General features: G+C 38.2%; 1 protein-coding gene across 9 annotated transcripts in view; it reads right to left on the bottom strand.

Annotated features, from left to right (window-relative positions):
- Window positions 1-18,165, bottom strand: part of ODAD2 (outer dynein arm docking complex subunit 2) — a 187,378-nt gene that overhangs the window by 114,320 nt on the left and 54,893 nt on the right. For 6 of the 9 annotated variants that reach the window (XM_055352423.2, XM_063710262.1, XM_019034304.4 and 3 more), the window contains 5 exons: window positions 17,823-18,032; window positions 14,171-14,413; window positions 13,505-13,615; window positions 10,328-10,482; window positions 8,610-8,852 (listed from right to left, as the gene is read on the bottom strand). In XM_055352423.2, the coding sequence (XP_055208398.2) occupies window positions 8,610-8,852; window positions 10,328-10,482; window positions 13,505-13,615; window positions 14,171-14,413; window positions 17,823-18,032 (962 nt within the window). Of the gene's footprint in view, window positions 1-3,680; window positions 4,132-8,609; window positions 8,853-10,327; window positions 10,483-13,504; window positions 13,616-14,170; window positions 14,414-17,822; window positions 18,033-18,165 lie in introns of those variants that run through there. The other 3 variants (XM_055352427.2, XM_063710264.1, XM_055352426.2) reach the window with 2 other exon arrangements.

Raw genomic sequence — 18,165 nt, 5'->3', positions numbered from 1 at the left:
CACGATACCTATTGTCCCATTTTAGATCTGGTAGTGGGGCATAAGGCATAATTAGTATGAAATAATTTATATTGAGTTTTTAAAAGAAGTAGTCTGGAGTACTGAAAAAAGTCAATAGAGTTTTACAAAATCATTGGTTTCATAAAAATCACTTTTACTTCAGTAGCCAAACTATTAATATTAAGATGACATTTCTTACTCCTACTGAGAAACATATAAAGGAAGAGAGTTGCTATGAATTCTACTCCACAAAGTTAATAAAACTGTGCTAAGGGTTTATATGTTTATCCTGATATGTGACCCAAGTTTTTACCATAGCCACAGCCAAATCACTAAAACATAAAACTGCTAGTCATTAAAACAAGTTCCTAACCCATGAATTATGAAAGATTTACATAGGAGAGAGGGATTTGTCATTTCCTTACCATGTAAGACTTAAAGCTCAAAGATGCAGTAGGTCCTATAAATCTAGCAATAATAGCCATGCCTGAAACATAATGCAAAGAGTAATGCTGTTTTGATTCTTATCAAAGTTAAAATACTGTTTTCTGAAACTTAGTGTATTTATAAAAACACATGTGGGATGCCTATGTTCACAGGTACAAAAGGATTCACTAACCTCCTTGTTGCACAAAAAAGGGAAGTTTAGTCCTTATCTTACCAGGCCTTGCTATAGAATTTAACATGTTTGACCTCTTTTCTCCTTTAAACACTCTCTTGCCTGTTTTTTCTATAACTCACTTTTCTAGTTCCCCTCTCAACTCTCTGGCTGATGCCTGTTTCTTTACAGAGAATTTTTCTTCATTCTCCTTAATGATTGAGTTCATTCTCCTTAAATGATTGAGTTCAATAGGCTTCTGTTTTTGTCTTTCTCTTTTGGCTCCGTTTCTCTTCCTCACAGCCTCTTACATATATCCATGACATAAGTTACCAAATATTCATAATATTATACAGCCAACCCATCCTTCTAATCTAACTAAGCTTTAGACATGAATACCCAATTGACTAGTTGACATCACCACTTGGGTGTCCCATAGGAACCTCAATGTCTCTACACAACCATAACTGAACTCACCATTCATTCATTATACAATAAGCATTTGTTAGGTGCCTACCCTGATCATGGTCCTGGGTTGGGCATTGGAGGTATAATAATGAACATATTGACTTTGTCTCTCCTCTCACGAAGTTCACTCTTTCTTCAACCATCTTCTACCAGTAAGTGGTACCAATACCCATATAGTTACCCAAGCCAGCAAACCGAACATCATCTACGACTCCTCCCTATTCTTTGTAACTCATGTTCAATCATTCACTTGGTCCCATCCATTCTCTTCCATCATAGGTCTTTATTTAACCTATCAATTTCTCTATTTTTATTACATTATATTTTATAGGGTTACTTTAAGCCACCTTCACCTCTCACCTATGATGATCCCCTAACAAGGTTTCCTGTCTCTATTAATGCTAAAAACCTTCAATGATCCTCGAGACCTCAAAACAAAATCCAAATTAGCATGACACACAAAGGCCTGAATTATCTATTGCCTGTTCACATATCTATGACATGCCCTCAAAGCTCCTTTACTGCAGGTGAGAGTTTAATGGGAATTATTTGCCATTTAAGGCCCCTTGTTTCAATTTATGGCAAATTAAATAACATGTCTTGATATAAGAGAAACACAATCAAAAGGCAAAATCATCTTATGCAGATGAATATACATACTATGCAATCTGACTTTCATTTTCTAGTTATGTATTATCTTTTAAAATTTCTATTAATTGAACCTATTTCTACCTCAACAATACTAGCCTACATTTACACACAGCACTTATTATATGTCAGTCACTTTACATACATAAATTCACTTAATCATCTCAACAACCCAATGACATAGGTACCATACTATCCCCATTTTATGTATATGGTGACCAAGACACTGAGACATTTACAATTTGCCAAAGGAAAAATAGTTGGTGAATGATGAGACTGGTATTGCAGGCAATGGTTCCAGAATCCATATGTTTAGCCATTATACACTACACGTATGAACAAAATGGGATTGTACAAGGTGTTAAACAAGAAATTTGATTGTGTAAAGGTGACATATATTTATCATGTAAACTGTACAGAAAAATACAAAGCATTAACAAATGACCCCAAAATCCTACCATACTGAAATAACAATCATTAGCTGCTAAGGTAAATTATTCTGGATATCTCTTTATGTCTTTAGGTAGATAGAAGGATTGATGGATAGATAAGGCAGACAGATAAAACAGATGAATAGATGAGAGACGATTGATAGATAAAATAATGTTTTGTACCATGTCTATTGACTTTTTATGTGAAAGATGATAAAATTTGCATACTTACACATCTGCCCTGAAATGACTTTGTTTTGATTTTTGTCGGTTGTATTATCAAATTATAATTATCCATTTTTATAAAATATAGATGACTCTCCCTAATGATGATTCTTTCATTGTTTTGTCTTAGCTTAATATTTAAATGAATTCAAAGGTTTCCACTGGTATCTTTTAGCCATAGTTTTACTATTTTAAGGTACTTTGAGTAATTTCTTGGTCGACTGGGATTTTGTCATCAAGCAGTTTTTTCAGGGAGAGCTAGAGAGTACTACATTCACTAATCCTATATGCTTACGAATATGATATTGCCTTCACATTTGAAGGATAACTTGGCTAATATGAAATTCTCAGGCAACATTTTTTCTCTCTCAGGATGTTTTAATCAATGGCTTGTGTCATTAAAAGAAGATGCAGAGAAGTTTACAGCCAATGGTTTGCTTCTTTTGCCTGAATGTACTTATTTTTTCCCTTCTGAAATAAGTAATTTTATCAGGATACGTGTTGCTGTTGGTCTTTTTTATGTCAATATTACTAAGATCTTTTGGGGTCTTTTTGAGATAAAGACTCACAGCAAAGTTTTCTTCTGTTATATCTTTACTTAAGATCATATTCCATTGGTTCCAACCTCTTCTTGAGGAATACCAATTACGTTTATGTTGGCTCTCCTTGGGTTCCATATTTATACATTTTTCTATTAACATTTTATATATTTTTATTTTTTATTTCCTATACATCACATTCCTGTGTTTTCAGTTGTGTTTATTATATTTCTTTTACTCCTATCCAGGCTTTTTGTTCAATGATTTTCCTATCTCTTTTCTGAGCTCTGACTACTTGCTTTTAAAACTACTTAGATTGCCTTATAAAATCTTTTGCAAAACTTTCTATGATTTTGACCAGGCATGGTGGCTCACACCTATAATCCTAAGCACTTTGGAAGTTTGAGGCGGAAGGACTGCTTGAGGGCAGGAGCTTAAGAACCTGTCTTTACAAAAAAATTTTTTGAAAACAATTAGCACACCTGTAGTCCTAGCTACTTGGGAGGATGAGGGAGGAGGATTGCTTGAGCCCAAGCATTCGAGGCTGCAGTGAACAATGATGGCACCACTGCACTCCAGCCTGGGTGATAGAGTGAGACCTTGTCTCTGAAAAACAAAAACAGGCTGAGGCAGGAGAATGGCGTGAACCCGGGAGGCGGAGTTTGCAGTGAGCCGAGATCATGCCACTGCACTCCAGCCTAGGCGACAGAGCCAGACTCTGTCTCAAAAAAAAAAAAAAAAAAAAAAGAAAAAGAAAAAGGGAAACAAAAACTTTATATAATTTTTTTATTCTCTTATTAAGAAACAATATACTGTTTTAACAGCCTTGTGACTGTAAGGAAGTTACTTGAATTTATCTGTTTGCTTTTGTGATGGAATCACCTCAAATACAATCACACAACAACCTGCAATCCCTTTCACACTGAGAACGCGTTGTCATTCAGTTTTGAGCATTCAAAGAGTCAATCTGGTTTATTCTAAATCTCTAAAAGTTTATAGTTTCTTTTTGTGTTACAATCTGGCAATCATTGTCTCTAATACCCTTTTCACTCCAAAATGTCTCCGAAATGGCTGGAAGGCTGCTATAGACAAAACAAAATGACATGTCCGTATGACTTTTCCCAAGGCTCCACTTCTGATGCCTCATAATGCAAAACTGGGTCTCTGATGGCAAAGTCTTCACTTCTTCCGAGACCCATCCAATTCCCCTAATCTCTGCTCTCTTAAAAAAAAAAAAAAGAAAGAAAGAAAGGTTGACTATGCTTTGAATGACCATGACACTTATTTGGGGGGAAATCTTGAGATCTGAAGAGGCATGTGTTAAAAGTCAGCATATTACATATGGGTCAATAATTCATAGCATTTTGCAGGTGTGTTTTACATTTTAAAATTTGGAGTTGTGGCCATTCCCCTGTTTGGGTGAATATAATTTTTTCTCTACTTTTGCTCTCTTTTTGTAGGTTTCATGCCATTAACCAGAAGTCAAGCCGCTCATAAAACTCCACAAACTAGTTTTGTGCATTACTAATAAATGTTTACTGCCTTCTCATCATCTACTTTACTATTTTAAAATTATCACTTCACTTGTCTGTCTACCCAGCTCAATCAGGTCCTTCAGGCTTGTTGTTTATCAGTGATTTTTTTTCATTTCCATTTTATTGTTTCAAAACATGATAGGTTCTTTACGATTCAGAATATGAAAAGAATATAGCTGTTTTCTCTGGCCTTTTCTTCAATGGATACAACTGAAAAGTCAATAAATCTAATACTTGCTTAAAACAGTCACATTAATGAGAATTTAAAGACTCATTTCAAAAAGTAATGCAATGATAACATTTAGAAGGAATTTCAAGGTGGCAACTAGATAACCTGGTAATGACTTACATAGAAATCATTAAAGCTGAGATACAGAATAGAAGTAGAGGCTTTGCAAGAGTAAGTTCTAATCTATAATAAATACAATTCAATGCAGACACTCTTCAACTCACAATGGGGTTATGTCCCGATAAACCTATCATAAGTTGAAAATATCATAAATCAAAAGTGCATTTAATATACCTAACCTACTGAACATCATAGCTTAGACTAGCCTACCTTAAATACACTCAGAACATTACTGCAGCCTCAAACTCATGGGCTCAAGCAATTCTCCTGACTTAGCTTCCTGAGTAGCTAGGACTACAGGCGCACACCCTCACATCCTTTAATTCTTTACATTTTTTATAGAGACGGGGGTCTTGCTATGTTGCTCAGGCTAGTTTTGAACTCCTGGCCTCCAGCAATCCTTCTGCCTCTGCCTCCCAAAGTACTGGGATTACAGATGTAAGCCACCACGTCATTAGCCTGTAGTTGGGCAAAATCATCTAACACAAAGCCTATCTTATAATAAAGTGTTGAAATCTCATGAAAGTTATTGAATACTGTACTGAAATTGAAGAAAAGAATGGTTGTAGAGGTACTTGAAGTATAGTTTCTACTGACTGCATATTTTTGCACCATCAAATATTAAAAATTTCTAAGTTGAACGATCATAAGTTGGGACCATCTGTATATTTATTAAGAAATTAATAGTCACAGAAAGATTAAAAGATGATTTGTGATATAGTCTATCAAGTGATACAAAAAGATTATTACTAACAAGGGAGACAATGATAAATTCTATATGGAAAATATTTGAAAATTTTAAGGTGGTTTCTCAGGCAAAGCCCAATTCCATCTCAGGTTCTCCATGTTGGCTACTCCTGTCTGAGATGTTCACGCAAGCTGCCTTCTTCTCAGTTTTTAGGTCTTGCTTTAAATATTATCCTCCCCGAGTCTACATTCCTGACTGCTTGAGCTAAAGTAACCAACTCCCACCCAGTCACTCTCTTTCAATCACACTATTTTCTTGTCTTCATAGCTTTTAACACAATGGAAATCATTTTATTTGCTAACTGATTGAATGTATAGTCAATGTTCCACACATATAATAGAATGTAATCCCCACGACAGCAGGAGCTTTGTTTGGTTACCATTATAAATCCAGTGGCTAGCACAAAAGATGCTCAATAAATATGTATTTAATGTAAAGGAATAAATAAGGAGCTGGGTGTGGTGGCTCACACCTGTAATCTCAGTACTTTGGGAGGCTGAGGCAGAAGGTTTGCTTGAGACAAGGAGTTCAAGACTCACTTGGGCAACATGGCAAGACCCCCAACTCCACAAAAAAATTTAAAGAATTAGAGGGCATGGTGATATAGTCCCAGCTACTAAGGAAGCTAAGATGGGAGGATTGCTTGAGCCCATGAGTTTGAAGTTGCAGCAAGCTATGATTGCATCACTGCATTTCAGCCTGGGTGACAGCCTGAGTCCCTGTCTCTAAAAAACAAACTAAACAAAACAAATAAGAATGTAACTCCAGACAACTGATATTTGCAAGTAAAAGATGAAAGCAAAGGTCAGTGTGGCGATTCCTCAGGGATCTAGAACTAGAAATACCATTTGACCCAGCCATCCCATTACTGGGTATATACCCAAAGGACTATAAATCATGCTGCTATAAAGACACATGCACACGTATGTTTATTGTGGCACTATTCACAATAGCAAAGACTTGGAACCAACCCAAATGTCCAACAATGATAGACTGGATTAAGAAAATGTGGCACATATACGCCATGGAATACTATGCAGCCATAAAAAATGATGAGTTCATGTCCTTTGTAGGGACATGGATGAAATTGGAAATCATCATTCTCAGTAAACTATCACAAGAACAAAAAACCAAACACCGCATATTCTCACTCATAGGTGGGAATTGAACAATGAGATCACATGGACACAGGAAGGGGAATATCACACTCTGGGGACTGTTGTGGGGTGGGGGGAGGGGGAAGGGATAGCATTGGGAGATATACCTAATGCTAGATGACGAGTTAGTGGGTGCAGCGCACCAGCATGGCACATGTATACATATGTAACTAACCTGCACAATGTGCACATGTACCCTAAAACTTAAAGTATAATAATAAAAAAAAGAAGTTAAATGGGGACATAAGACAAAATGCTTTGAATAGCAAGTTAAGCACCTCAGTATTAAAATGGATTTTAGCATTGAGAAGTCACTGAAGGTTTTGTGGGCCAAGAAAACATTATCAGATATGCAGTTTAGGAAAGTAAATTTCAATGTTTTCAGGAACAAACTGAAAAGGGAGGCGAAGACTAGAGGTGATGCCAAATACGACCCATTTCAATAGTCCAGGTAAAAGATGACAGAGCCCAACTGAGAGCAGAGAGGAGGAAATGCATTCAAAGAACATCAGAGGTAGTTGGTGGCCAAGTAGATTTGGGTAGACAAAAAATAAAGAGGAACCAAAGATCAAAAGAAATACATGCAGCCGTTTCTGGCAAGTGTTTATAAGATTTTAATGAATAGCAAAGCGTGTTTCAAAAACACAAATACATTAGAAAATGGTTTTATAAGTCCAGCCAGTATGCTTCCCTTAAAGTAATCACGTATGCAACTTGTATTCCTTAGTGTCTGGAAACACTGGAGACTCAGATTCCAATAAACAAATGCAAAAGGAGGTGTTAGTACTTGTGTATAAGATACGTGGTTAGACGAAGCCCCCTGATAGGATTTTGCTGTGTCCCCACCCAAATCTTATCCTGAATTCCCATGTGTTGTGGGAGAGACCCGGTGGGAGTTAATTGAATCACGGGGGCAGGTCTTTCCCATGCTGTTCTCATGATAGTGAGTAAGTCTCATGAGATCTGATAGTTTTAAAAAGCAGTTTCCCTGCACAAGCTCTCTTCTCTATTCCCTGCCACCATGTAAGATGTGACTTGCTCCTCCTTGCCTTCCACCATGATTATGAGGCCTCCCAGCCATGTGGAACTATGAGTGAATTAAACCTCTTTCTTTATAATTACCCAGTTTCGGGTATGTCTTTATCAGCAGCATGAAAATGGACTAATACGCTTACCTCCCCACACTTCCTGTTGGTTCTGTTTCTCTGGAAAGCCCTAATACAACAGCTTTAAGTCACCCAGGTTCCTCCTTTGTTGGAGTAAAGATATATATCTTTATGAAATATAAAGATATATGTCTTTATACATATATGAATATATACGTATCTTTTAATATATGAATATATATCTTTATATAGAGATATTTATTTATATATGGATATATCTCTCTATATGTATATTGTATCTTTTTGTTCTATTGTTCTTAAATTGTCTTTTCTTCCTAATTAGACAATAAGGAGCAACACCATTACTTAAAATTCTTGTCTCTTCCCCTCATCAGTTCACAGTTCTTGCCAGGTGCTCAAAATACATTTGCCGAATAGGTGAGAAACAAGAAGGCTACTATGAGAATGTACCTGACACTCTCTAGGAGCCTAGTTAGATAGATGTATAATGCTTCCCTAGGAAGTAGAGAAAAGTTTTGTTGACTGAATAAAGGTTTCCACATGGGAAATTGATTACCGTGTATTGTAAATCCTCCCAATATGACCAACTTAGCCCTCCATCTCATATGAGGTAATGTTTTGGCTCTGTAACTCATGATTTGGTAAACTTGTGATTATTTATATGACACACTGTATTTTTTCATCACTCGTGCACATCAATTCTAAGTGATGACACTATTCTGTGACCTCCCAAGTGTTCTCCCTAACACTTATATAAAATCTTTCCATCTCCAGGGCCACTTACATCATACTTTCAGGTTCTACTGCACAAGCACCAACTGCTTTTGTAACATTCACAAGAAGAGCTTGGTTTATTCCAACAAGGAGGTTCACAAGTGGTTGAATGCCACCACATTTCCGGACAATGACTCGGTTTTCATGTTCTTGGCAGCATTCTCCCAAGGCCCCAACCACATTCACAAGTACTTCTTCAGGCTGATCTGTTAGAAGTCCCACCAAGGTTTCAACGGCTTTGTATTCCCGAAACCTAAGTTCATCATAAGAAAGAGGAGAATTGGTTTTTGTATAAGGTTCGCTAAAAATTACTAAATGTTCATTCAATCCTTACAACAACCCAATGATACAGATATTATTTAATCCCCATTACTGGATGGTTAATCTGAAGCTTGGTAAATAGTAGAGCTGACGTCTAACCCAGCCATCTGCTCCAGACCTGGGCCCTTAATCACCATGCAGTACAGCCTCTAAGAAAACCACAGCTTGTTCTAAACCTGAGGATCTAAGATTCCACTCTACTAGGGTTTTTTCCCCTTATCTTCCAGAGACTACTTTACCTGAATGAAGTCTTCTAAATTTTTAACAAAAATAAATTATATGTTATGTATTTTTTGTTTTCAAATGCATCAAACATGGCTCTATTGTACCTATTTGGGTTTAACAGGTCTCTTGAAATGAGTAGTAGCTTGTGCTACTGGATAAAAAAAAAAAAGTCACTCTCAGGTATCTTCTATATTAACCTCTAATACATTTTACCATCTCTCTTGTCATAAAATTGCACTCTGATATATATGTATATATGTATGTGTGCATACATATATACACACACATATGTATGCATATATATATATATATATACACAAATACACACACATACACACACACACCAAAAGGAAGCATGCTACATAAAGGTAAATATTTGAAAATTCCTAGTTTCTATACAGAACGTTTTCCCTTCCTAATAAATTTCAGCTGTATTTAAGTACCATGATGCAGCTGAGTTTTTAATTAAGATAAAAGTTCCATTAGCCGAGGTTACTTTTAATCTAGCCATGACTTCACTACGCCTTATTAAGTAAACTTATTTTGTGTTAAATGGTCGGGACGTGAATCTCTTGTTAAAAGAAATAATCAGATGGAGTCAAGGAGAAGCTGCCTCAGAATACCCACCACTGAGATTGTAATCTCTCAAAAATAGGAAGAGATAGATTTGAAAATTAAAATAAATCAAATGGTCATAAAGGTTACAAATACTTTAAAATCGAATCTGATGAAATCATGTTTGAAAATGACCACTCTTTAAAGAGTAACTGGTTAGTTGACATTTAGCTGATTCATCTTGTTTATCTTTAGAAAAGGAAAAAGAATAAAATCACTTCCATCTCTAAAGATTCCATGGGAAATCCACCCACTCACCTTGATAGGTCCCCACAGAAAATATCAAACATATTTCTAATTCAAATGGCTGCCCATATGCAAAATAGAGAAATCATGTCAGCAAGCCTCTTAGTGCCTTTGAGGCACAGAAAAAGTCATTGCCAGGTGGTGGGCAATTTCTATTCTTTTCTTTTCTATTCTAAGAATCCCTTCATTGGGCTAACTTCATCCAGAATGTACATCTACGACTAACATTAGAATTGACTCCTTACTAGAATGGCATTAAATGACAAGAAGGTGTTTCAGAAGCCATATCTTCATTTCAGAATATTGAGCGCCTTCTCTTACTTGGTAACATTCTCTTTGCTGATGGAACATTTCCATATAGCCCCTGTGACAGCAGCTAACCGCTCTTTATTGTCAGTGTTATTCAGTAGACTGGCCAAGGGCTTAAGTCCTCCGTGCAGCCTAACGAGGTCCCGGGTTTCCTTATCTTCAGCACACTGCAGGAAAAGTCAGACAGAGGCTGTCAGTCATCAAGGAATATCAAGCTTTCAATGATGCTAAAAAGGCTGCCATTCTAGTAGCTATGAAACTTCTTTCTAGAGAGATCATTTTCGAAAGATGCCTCCAAGTAAAATATAATTCATCTTTCTACTAGTAGCTTTCTGACAGCATGTCTCTCTCCTTATGTGGCTTTGGGAATGGATAGCAGTTTCTAAGTACTCAGCAATTCTCCCAAGCCAGTTTTGAGATAGCCTAGGCATCTCCTGAGGCGAAGGTCAGTGGAAAACCTACAACTCCACTAGCAAGGAATGGAGGATTTCTGCAGTGATGCAACTCAGAGTCTTGGGAAAACATAGTAGAGAAGACAGATGAGTGATAGGGATTTGGTCAGCTCTTCAATGGCCCCTGAAATCTAGAGACAAATATATTTTCTTTTTTTCTTTCTTTTTTCTTTTTTTTTTTTTTTTTTTTTTTGAGAGAGACTCTTGCTCTGTCGCCCAAGGTGGAGTGCAGTGGCATGATCTCGACTCACTGCAACCTCCACCTCCTGGGTTCAGGTGATTAGAGACAAAGAATTTCTCCAATCAAGTTTCTATGCCCAGAGCAGTGGGTGATATCAATAGTACCTGACATTTTATTCAAATATGCTTATCCATGTTTGTGTCATCCTTTGAAATAAATATTTACTGCACAAATGGTCTCAACTGATCATTCTTCCCGGGCTCTAGAGCCAACAGATGATACAGTTAGCAGAGACTTGGCAATTACTCCAAGCACACAGATGTTTTCTGATGCCATGTGATCCAGATATGTGTCATGTGTCACCCATGGAGGCCACTAGAAGAAATCCTCATCACAGTGCACCATACAGGCACCTGCCATATTTATCTTCTGCACGTGATTTTCAATTCTGGATTACAGGCACCTTCTAAAAATTAATCCCTATTTCTAATCAACTCAGTGGTTACTCCGATGAGGCATATATACAAATATATACAAGTCAGGGCTATATACGATTGTTATGGGCCAAATTGTGTCCCCTCAAAATTCATATATAGAGGTTTTTTGTTTTTTATTTTTTAGATCGAGTTGCTCTCTGTTGCCCAGGCTGGAGTACAGTGGCACAATCTCAGATCACTGCAACCTCTACCTCGTGGGTTCAAGCAATTCTCGTGCCTCCACCTCCAGAGTAACTGGGATTACACCACCACACCTGGCTAATTGTTTTTGTATTTTTAGTAGAGATGGGGTTTCACCACGTTGGCCAGGCTGGTCTCGAACTCCTGACCTCAGGTTATCCACACACCTCGGCCTCCCAAAATGCTGGGATTATAGGCTTGAGCCACCCAGTACCTCAGAATGTGACTGTATTTGGAGACAGAGTTTTTAAAGAGGTCATTAAGGCTAAATGGCCTCTTCAAAATTACTTGAGTAGGCCCTGCTCCAATAGGACTGCTGTCCAAGGGGAGAAAATGACACTGGCATACACTAAGGAAAGACGGTGGGAGGACACAGGGAAAAGGCAGCCGTCTACAAGCTGAGGAGAGAGGCCTCAGAAAAAACTAACTTTGGTCTGAAACTTCTAGCCTCTGGGGCTGCAAGGAAATAAATTTCGGCTGTTCAAGCCACCCAGTCTGTGGTATTTTGTTATGGCAGCCCTCCCTCACAACCTAATACAATCCTCTACTGAAATGACTCCCTTATATCTGTCTCTTCTTTTTTTTTTTTTTTTTTTTTTCTTCTGAGACAGAGTCTCACTGTCTCAGGCTGAAGTCCAGTGGCGCGATCTCGGCTCACTGCAACCTCCACCTCCCGGGTTCAAGTGATTCTCCTGCCTCAGCCTCCTGAGCAACTGGGATTACAGGCACATGCAACCACACCCAGGTATTTTTTGTATTTTTAGTAGAGACGGGGTTGCACCATGTTGGCCAGGCTGGTCTTGAACCCCTGACCTCAAGTGATTCACCCATCTCAGCCTCCCAAAGTGCTGGGAATACGGGGACTGCAGGGCCGGGTACAGCCCCTTGTATCTTTTTGGCATACTCTCTTGATGCTGCACATCTTAAGTGCATTCCTCTAGCAAATCTACTCTGATTAGGTAGAAGCAGACGTGCACAGTAACCAGCCATCCACTACTTTGTCAAGGCCATTTTTCTCCCTTTACCATTCTGATCTGTTTTCTGGTATACTATGAAATGTATCATACACAAAAAGTTAGTGTAGATTACAATAAGTAAGCCAGTAAAAAGATAAAACAGGAACACACACACATACACACCCATTCCTCTGGCTAGTCTTGGTAGGAGATAAATGACCCAAGATTATTTGAACAGGACATATTAAAAGCAATATAGAAGCACCATGTACTTATTGATCTATTTTACACTAAGTACATTATTTTAGGAGACAAAGATGCATAAGTGTCTTCTAGAAACAAATAGTCCCAGATGTCAAAGCAGGTTTCTCTGACTTATACAAGTTATCTGTCATCACCACAGGACAATGGTTCTTAGACCTGTCTATGAAAATCCAAAGGGGTACTTGTTAAAAATGCAGGCTGGGCACAGTGGCTTATGCCTGTAATCCCAGCACTTTGGGAGGCTGAGGAGGGAGAATCACTTGAAGCCAGGGGTTTGAGACCAGCCTGGGCAACAGAAAAAATAAAAATAACTCCATCTCTACTAAAAATACAAAAACAATTAGCCCTACATTAGCCAGGCATGGTGGTAAACACCTGAAGTGCCGGCTACTTGGGAGGCAGAGATGGGAGGATCACTTCAGCCCAGGAGATTGAAGTAACAGTGAGCTATGATTGTGCCATTGCCCTCCAGCCTGGGCAACAGAGCAAGACCCTATCTCTAAAAAAATAAAAATAAATTAAAACTTAAAAAAATCAAATAAATAAATAAAATGCAGATTCCTGAGTCCCATTCTCACAGAAGGAAACCACATGGTTAGAAAACTACCTTAAACTATGTGAGAAAGAACGCCAACAACCGCTGGGAGAGTTCACCGCACCTGGTAAATGGCCATGGCGCAGTGCTCCTGCAGCTGCTCGTTCTCACTATTTAGGTTCTTGACAAGGTTTTCAATGATCCTTTCTGCTTTGATTGCAGCCCGGTAGTTTTCCTAGGAATAAAAACGTACATATTTATGTGTTCAAGACGTGAATATAAGTAACTGTTTACATTTATTAATAAACATGCTGAACAAACTTTCTTAGGAAATAATCACCATAGTCCAAGCTTAACATATCCCTACATCAATAAGAGAATCAACTGAATTAATATACACATATATGTGTGTGTATATATATATATAGTGTATAGATATATATGTCAGCATATATGTGTGATATATATATAAATGTCAGTATATATGTGTGATATATATATAAATGCCAGTATATATGTGTGATATATATATAAATGTCAGCATATATGTGTGAGATTTATATAAATGTCAGTATATATGTGTGAGATATATATATATACATATATATGTGTATATACATCACAGGTACTGATTTAATTAACGTCCTATCAGTTGGATCTTCTCTTTCTCATAGAATGCTGACTTCTAGAAAAAGAATGTCCTTGAGCCATCATGATAACCTTAGAAACAACTTTTGGACTAAAGAAAGTCAAGTTGAGAAGGCAAGGGAAGCAGAACTGGCATGAGTACCTCTGATGCACACTCTTGCAATGTCCCCACCACTGGAATTAGCATGTTTTCATGAGAAGTCTTCAGCAGCCGAGCCAACAGAGGAATGCCCCCGGCTTTGCGGATGGCTTCTTTATTCGTATGACTCTTACTGCAGCTCCACAGGGCCAGTGCCCCACAGCGAGCCACTTCCACGTCTCTGGCCTCATACAGACTCGATTGGGCAGGTTTTGTGGAATCATGTGCACAGTCTAGTAGAGCAACCTACAATAATAGATAAATCCAATGTTCATGGAAATCTTAAAAAGAACATTTAAGGCATTCTTCAATAGCTACAGGGTTCCTTACCAAGCTCACCTCCGTCAAAAACAAGAATGCTTTAAAAAATCACTTTTCGTACTCCATAGCAGCCACGGAAAGCAAAGAAATAAACCCTACAAAAAAACCTTCCTCCAGATTTGGGAGCTTATACATTTCCTTCCCACAAGAAATGTAAGCCCACCAAGATAGTATTTTCTTAACATGGCTCTAATCATCATCAATCATATTTGTAAACCACATCCTCAGCCCAAACATCTCAGAAAACTAGCTTCCCTAAAACCATTAGCACTTTCTAAGGAGAACTGAATGGACTATACACCTTAAAGCCACAAGACCTGTCCAGGAACACTGGCTCATGCCTGTAATCCCAACACTTTAGGAGCTCGAGGTGGGAGGATCACTTGAGGCCAGGAATTAGAGACCAGCCTGAACAACATAGCAAGATCCTGTTTCCACTGAAAAAAAAAAAAAGCTGGATGTGGTGGTGCATGTGTGTAGTCCCAGCTACTCAGGAGGCTGAGGTGGGAGGATTGTTTGGGCCCAGGAGTTCAAGTCTGCAGTGAGTTAGGATCACACCACTGCACTCCAGCCTGGGCAACAAAGCAAGATCCTGCCCCCCGAAACCAAAAAAAAAAAGAAAAAAAAAAAAAACCATGAGATCTCTTTGGAGGACATAGCCTACCTCATGTGCTACTGAAACCAACCAAACCAAACAGCACAACTGCCAGCATCCAGTTTTTTTTTTTTTTTTTTTTTTGCAATAACTAAAGTCACTGAAGATCTTAAGGGAAAGGCAATTTACTATAAGGATTAAGCAGTATGTCAGGTTGCCCCATGGAGGAAGGGAAGTCAGACCTCCCTAGAGCTGCAATTGGCTGTCGGCCTTCCTTGCAGGCTCACTGTCTCTATCTGGGGCTTGGGAGCCATCATCTATGCATGTCTACTCCATTCTTCTGTCCCTGAAGGTCAACTTCCACAGATGCTGCCCGTAGCCACCAATCTCAAATTTATAAGGGAATAATAGCCTAGGCTAGGTAGAGTCTTTCAATCCCAATTCCAAGTTCCTGGGAGAGAGATCCAGTGGGACTGGCTTGAGACAGGTGGACACTCCTGGTCTAATTAGTTATGGCCCCAGGAAAGACGGGGATGGGGTATGGAGGCTTCCAGGTACTGACTGAAGGTGGGATAGCAACGTGGGAAAAATTCTAAGACTGTGGGATTGAACACAGATGCACAACAATAAATGATGCAGTATGGAAGTGTTCAGAAAGCCCGTAGCATTTGTGACTGTTTTGGAACTGCATGGTGGTTAGCAGGTGCTCCTCACAATCTTTGCCTTGCAAAAATTTATTCCTTGATTTAACCCACTGCCACTATGACCAGCACTACTGGCTGATTCACCAAAAATTGGTTAAATAATTGTCTTAGTTGTTTTGATGAATCTTTCTTAAATGTATGTATAGGTCACAGTCATTTCAATTTTTAATGTTGGAAGTGTTGGGGTCTTGATTTAGAAGTCTGGTGATATTTTTGTGACCAGAAAAATACCATAGGAACTTAATTCTTGTTTATATCAGTTAGTCTATAGGAAAACTGGTTTTGTTACATGTTGTTTTGCTTAAAGTCACAATTTTTGAGAATCTGTTGATGATATTGAATGAAGACTTACTGTACTAGGTTCCTGAATGTGATGCATGATGCATAAAACATATTTTATGTTACATTATCCATTCTTATAATTTAATGGGAGTAGTGTCAGTAGACAGTCACATCAACCTACCAAATTGTTTCATTATTTAAGCAGAATAATGATAATCATAGTAATAATTAAATTTTCTGTAACATTTTAATGAAAATTTTCGAACAGAAAAGCTTAAAGAATTGTACAATGATTGCACACAAACCTCCCTACATCCACCACCTGGAGTCTCTAATTAACATTCTGCCACATTCGTTTATTACATATTTCACCATCTATTCATCCATCTATCCAGCCATAAGTCTATCTCATTTTTGAAACAAATACATTTATAGTGCTTTACAGATGACAAGTGAAAACACAGAATGTCTTTTAGACAATTTCTGAACACATTTTTCAGTGTACCTATTTACATTAAAATCCATATTTATCCAACAGGTATTTATTAACCCTTCATACGGGTAAGGTACTGGGCTAAGTGCTGTGAAAGACACTAGGATGAATAAGGCCTGTTACTTAAAGTGCAGAAGTGGAAACAATACAGTAAGATAACAGCTCTGGGTGAGACACAAGATCTATTGATCCTTACTAAGAAGGTGAAAACATGTTGACTTTTTAAAGATCTTTCCTAATGATGGCAAAGGTGGTAAGCAGGATTCTGGTATTTTTCTTTTGATGCCAGCTATTGAGAAAATTATTTTTTCTGATTACAAAAGCAAGACTTAGACAAAGAAGACAAATTGGCAAATGTAGAAATGCAGGCAGAAAAATCAGTCAATTCAGAGAAAACTCCTGAGAGCAATTTGTGTGTTTATTTCTAGTGGTTTTTTTTAAAGATGGTAGCTACATCTTTAAAAACTGGGATCATAGATAAGAGTTTTTAATCCTGTCATGATTTTATACAATATTAAATATTATACATTTTATTCCTTGCTATTAAATATACTTTTCAGGCTGGGTGCGGTGGCTCACACCTGTAATCCCAGCACTTTGGGAGGCCAAGGCGGGCGGATTACCTGAGCTCAGGAGTTCAAGACCAGCCTGACCAATATAGCGAAACTCTGCCTCTACTAAAAATACAAAAATTGGCCAGGCTTGATGGCGGGCACCTGTAGTCTCAGCTACTTGGGAGGCTGAGACAGGAAAATTGCTTGAACGCTTGAACCCCGTAGGCGGAGGTTGCAGTGAGCCAAGATCGCGCCACTGCACTCCAGCCTGAGCCACAGAAGTGAGACTCTGTCTCAAAAAAAAAAAAAAAAAAGGCATCATAGATGTCAACAGCTTTTAAGTTGTAAAGTTTTTGACGTTTTAAAGTTTTCAGCATTCCACCGAGCAGCAGGTCTCACTATCTCTTACCTCCCCTGCATGTATACTTGGGTGCATTCCTACCAACGTACAATAGGTGGTGACAGTTACATCTGCTTTAAAACTGTCCTATTTCTTCGAAAAATGAGTTTGAAGATGTTTTTGTTTTGGACACTCACTAATATAAATATGCAAAAATAATTCTTAAGGGCAAGCGATACAGACAGAAGGCTCCCGGAACACGCTCTCATGGCTATGGAATTTCCAGCGTGGCCAGAAAGGACAGCAAGGAGCTGTGTGCAGTGGCGGCTGGCACTCGATGACGATGACAACATCACGGCTACTCACCAGTTTGGTGATACCCCCGTGCTGCCTCACCACCCGCCGTGCTCTTTTAAACTTGGCAACATTCGCGATAGTCTCGGCTGCCAAACATTTCAGACTCTTGTGTGGAGAATCAAGCATATTCACCATAATTGGTAAGCCCCCAAGGTCAACAATATTCTGTCTGATTTGAGGATTATGACTGATTTCCTTCAGTATTTTTAATGAACCAATCTGTGTGAGAAAAAAAAAGATGAGTGGCGAATATGTAACCTGTGCTACGTTTTTAAAAGTTCCGAGTATACCTAAAATCCTTCCCCAGTTAAGTTTTTTAAGAAATCATTTCCATTCCCAGAGGTTACACACA

Source organism: Gorilla gorilla, chromosome 8, assembly GCF_029281585.2.
Source record: "Gorilla gorilla gorilla isolate KB3781 chromosome 8, NHGRI_mGorGor1-v2.1_pri, whole genome shotgun sequence".
NCBI classification, from domain to species: Eukaryota; Metazoa; Chordata; class Mammalia; order Primates; family Hominidae; genus Gorilla; species Gorilla gorilla.
Note: the sequence above shows the minus strand (reverse complement) of the source record. Positions and strands in the feature narration are given on the sequence as shown.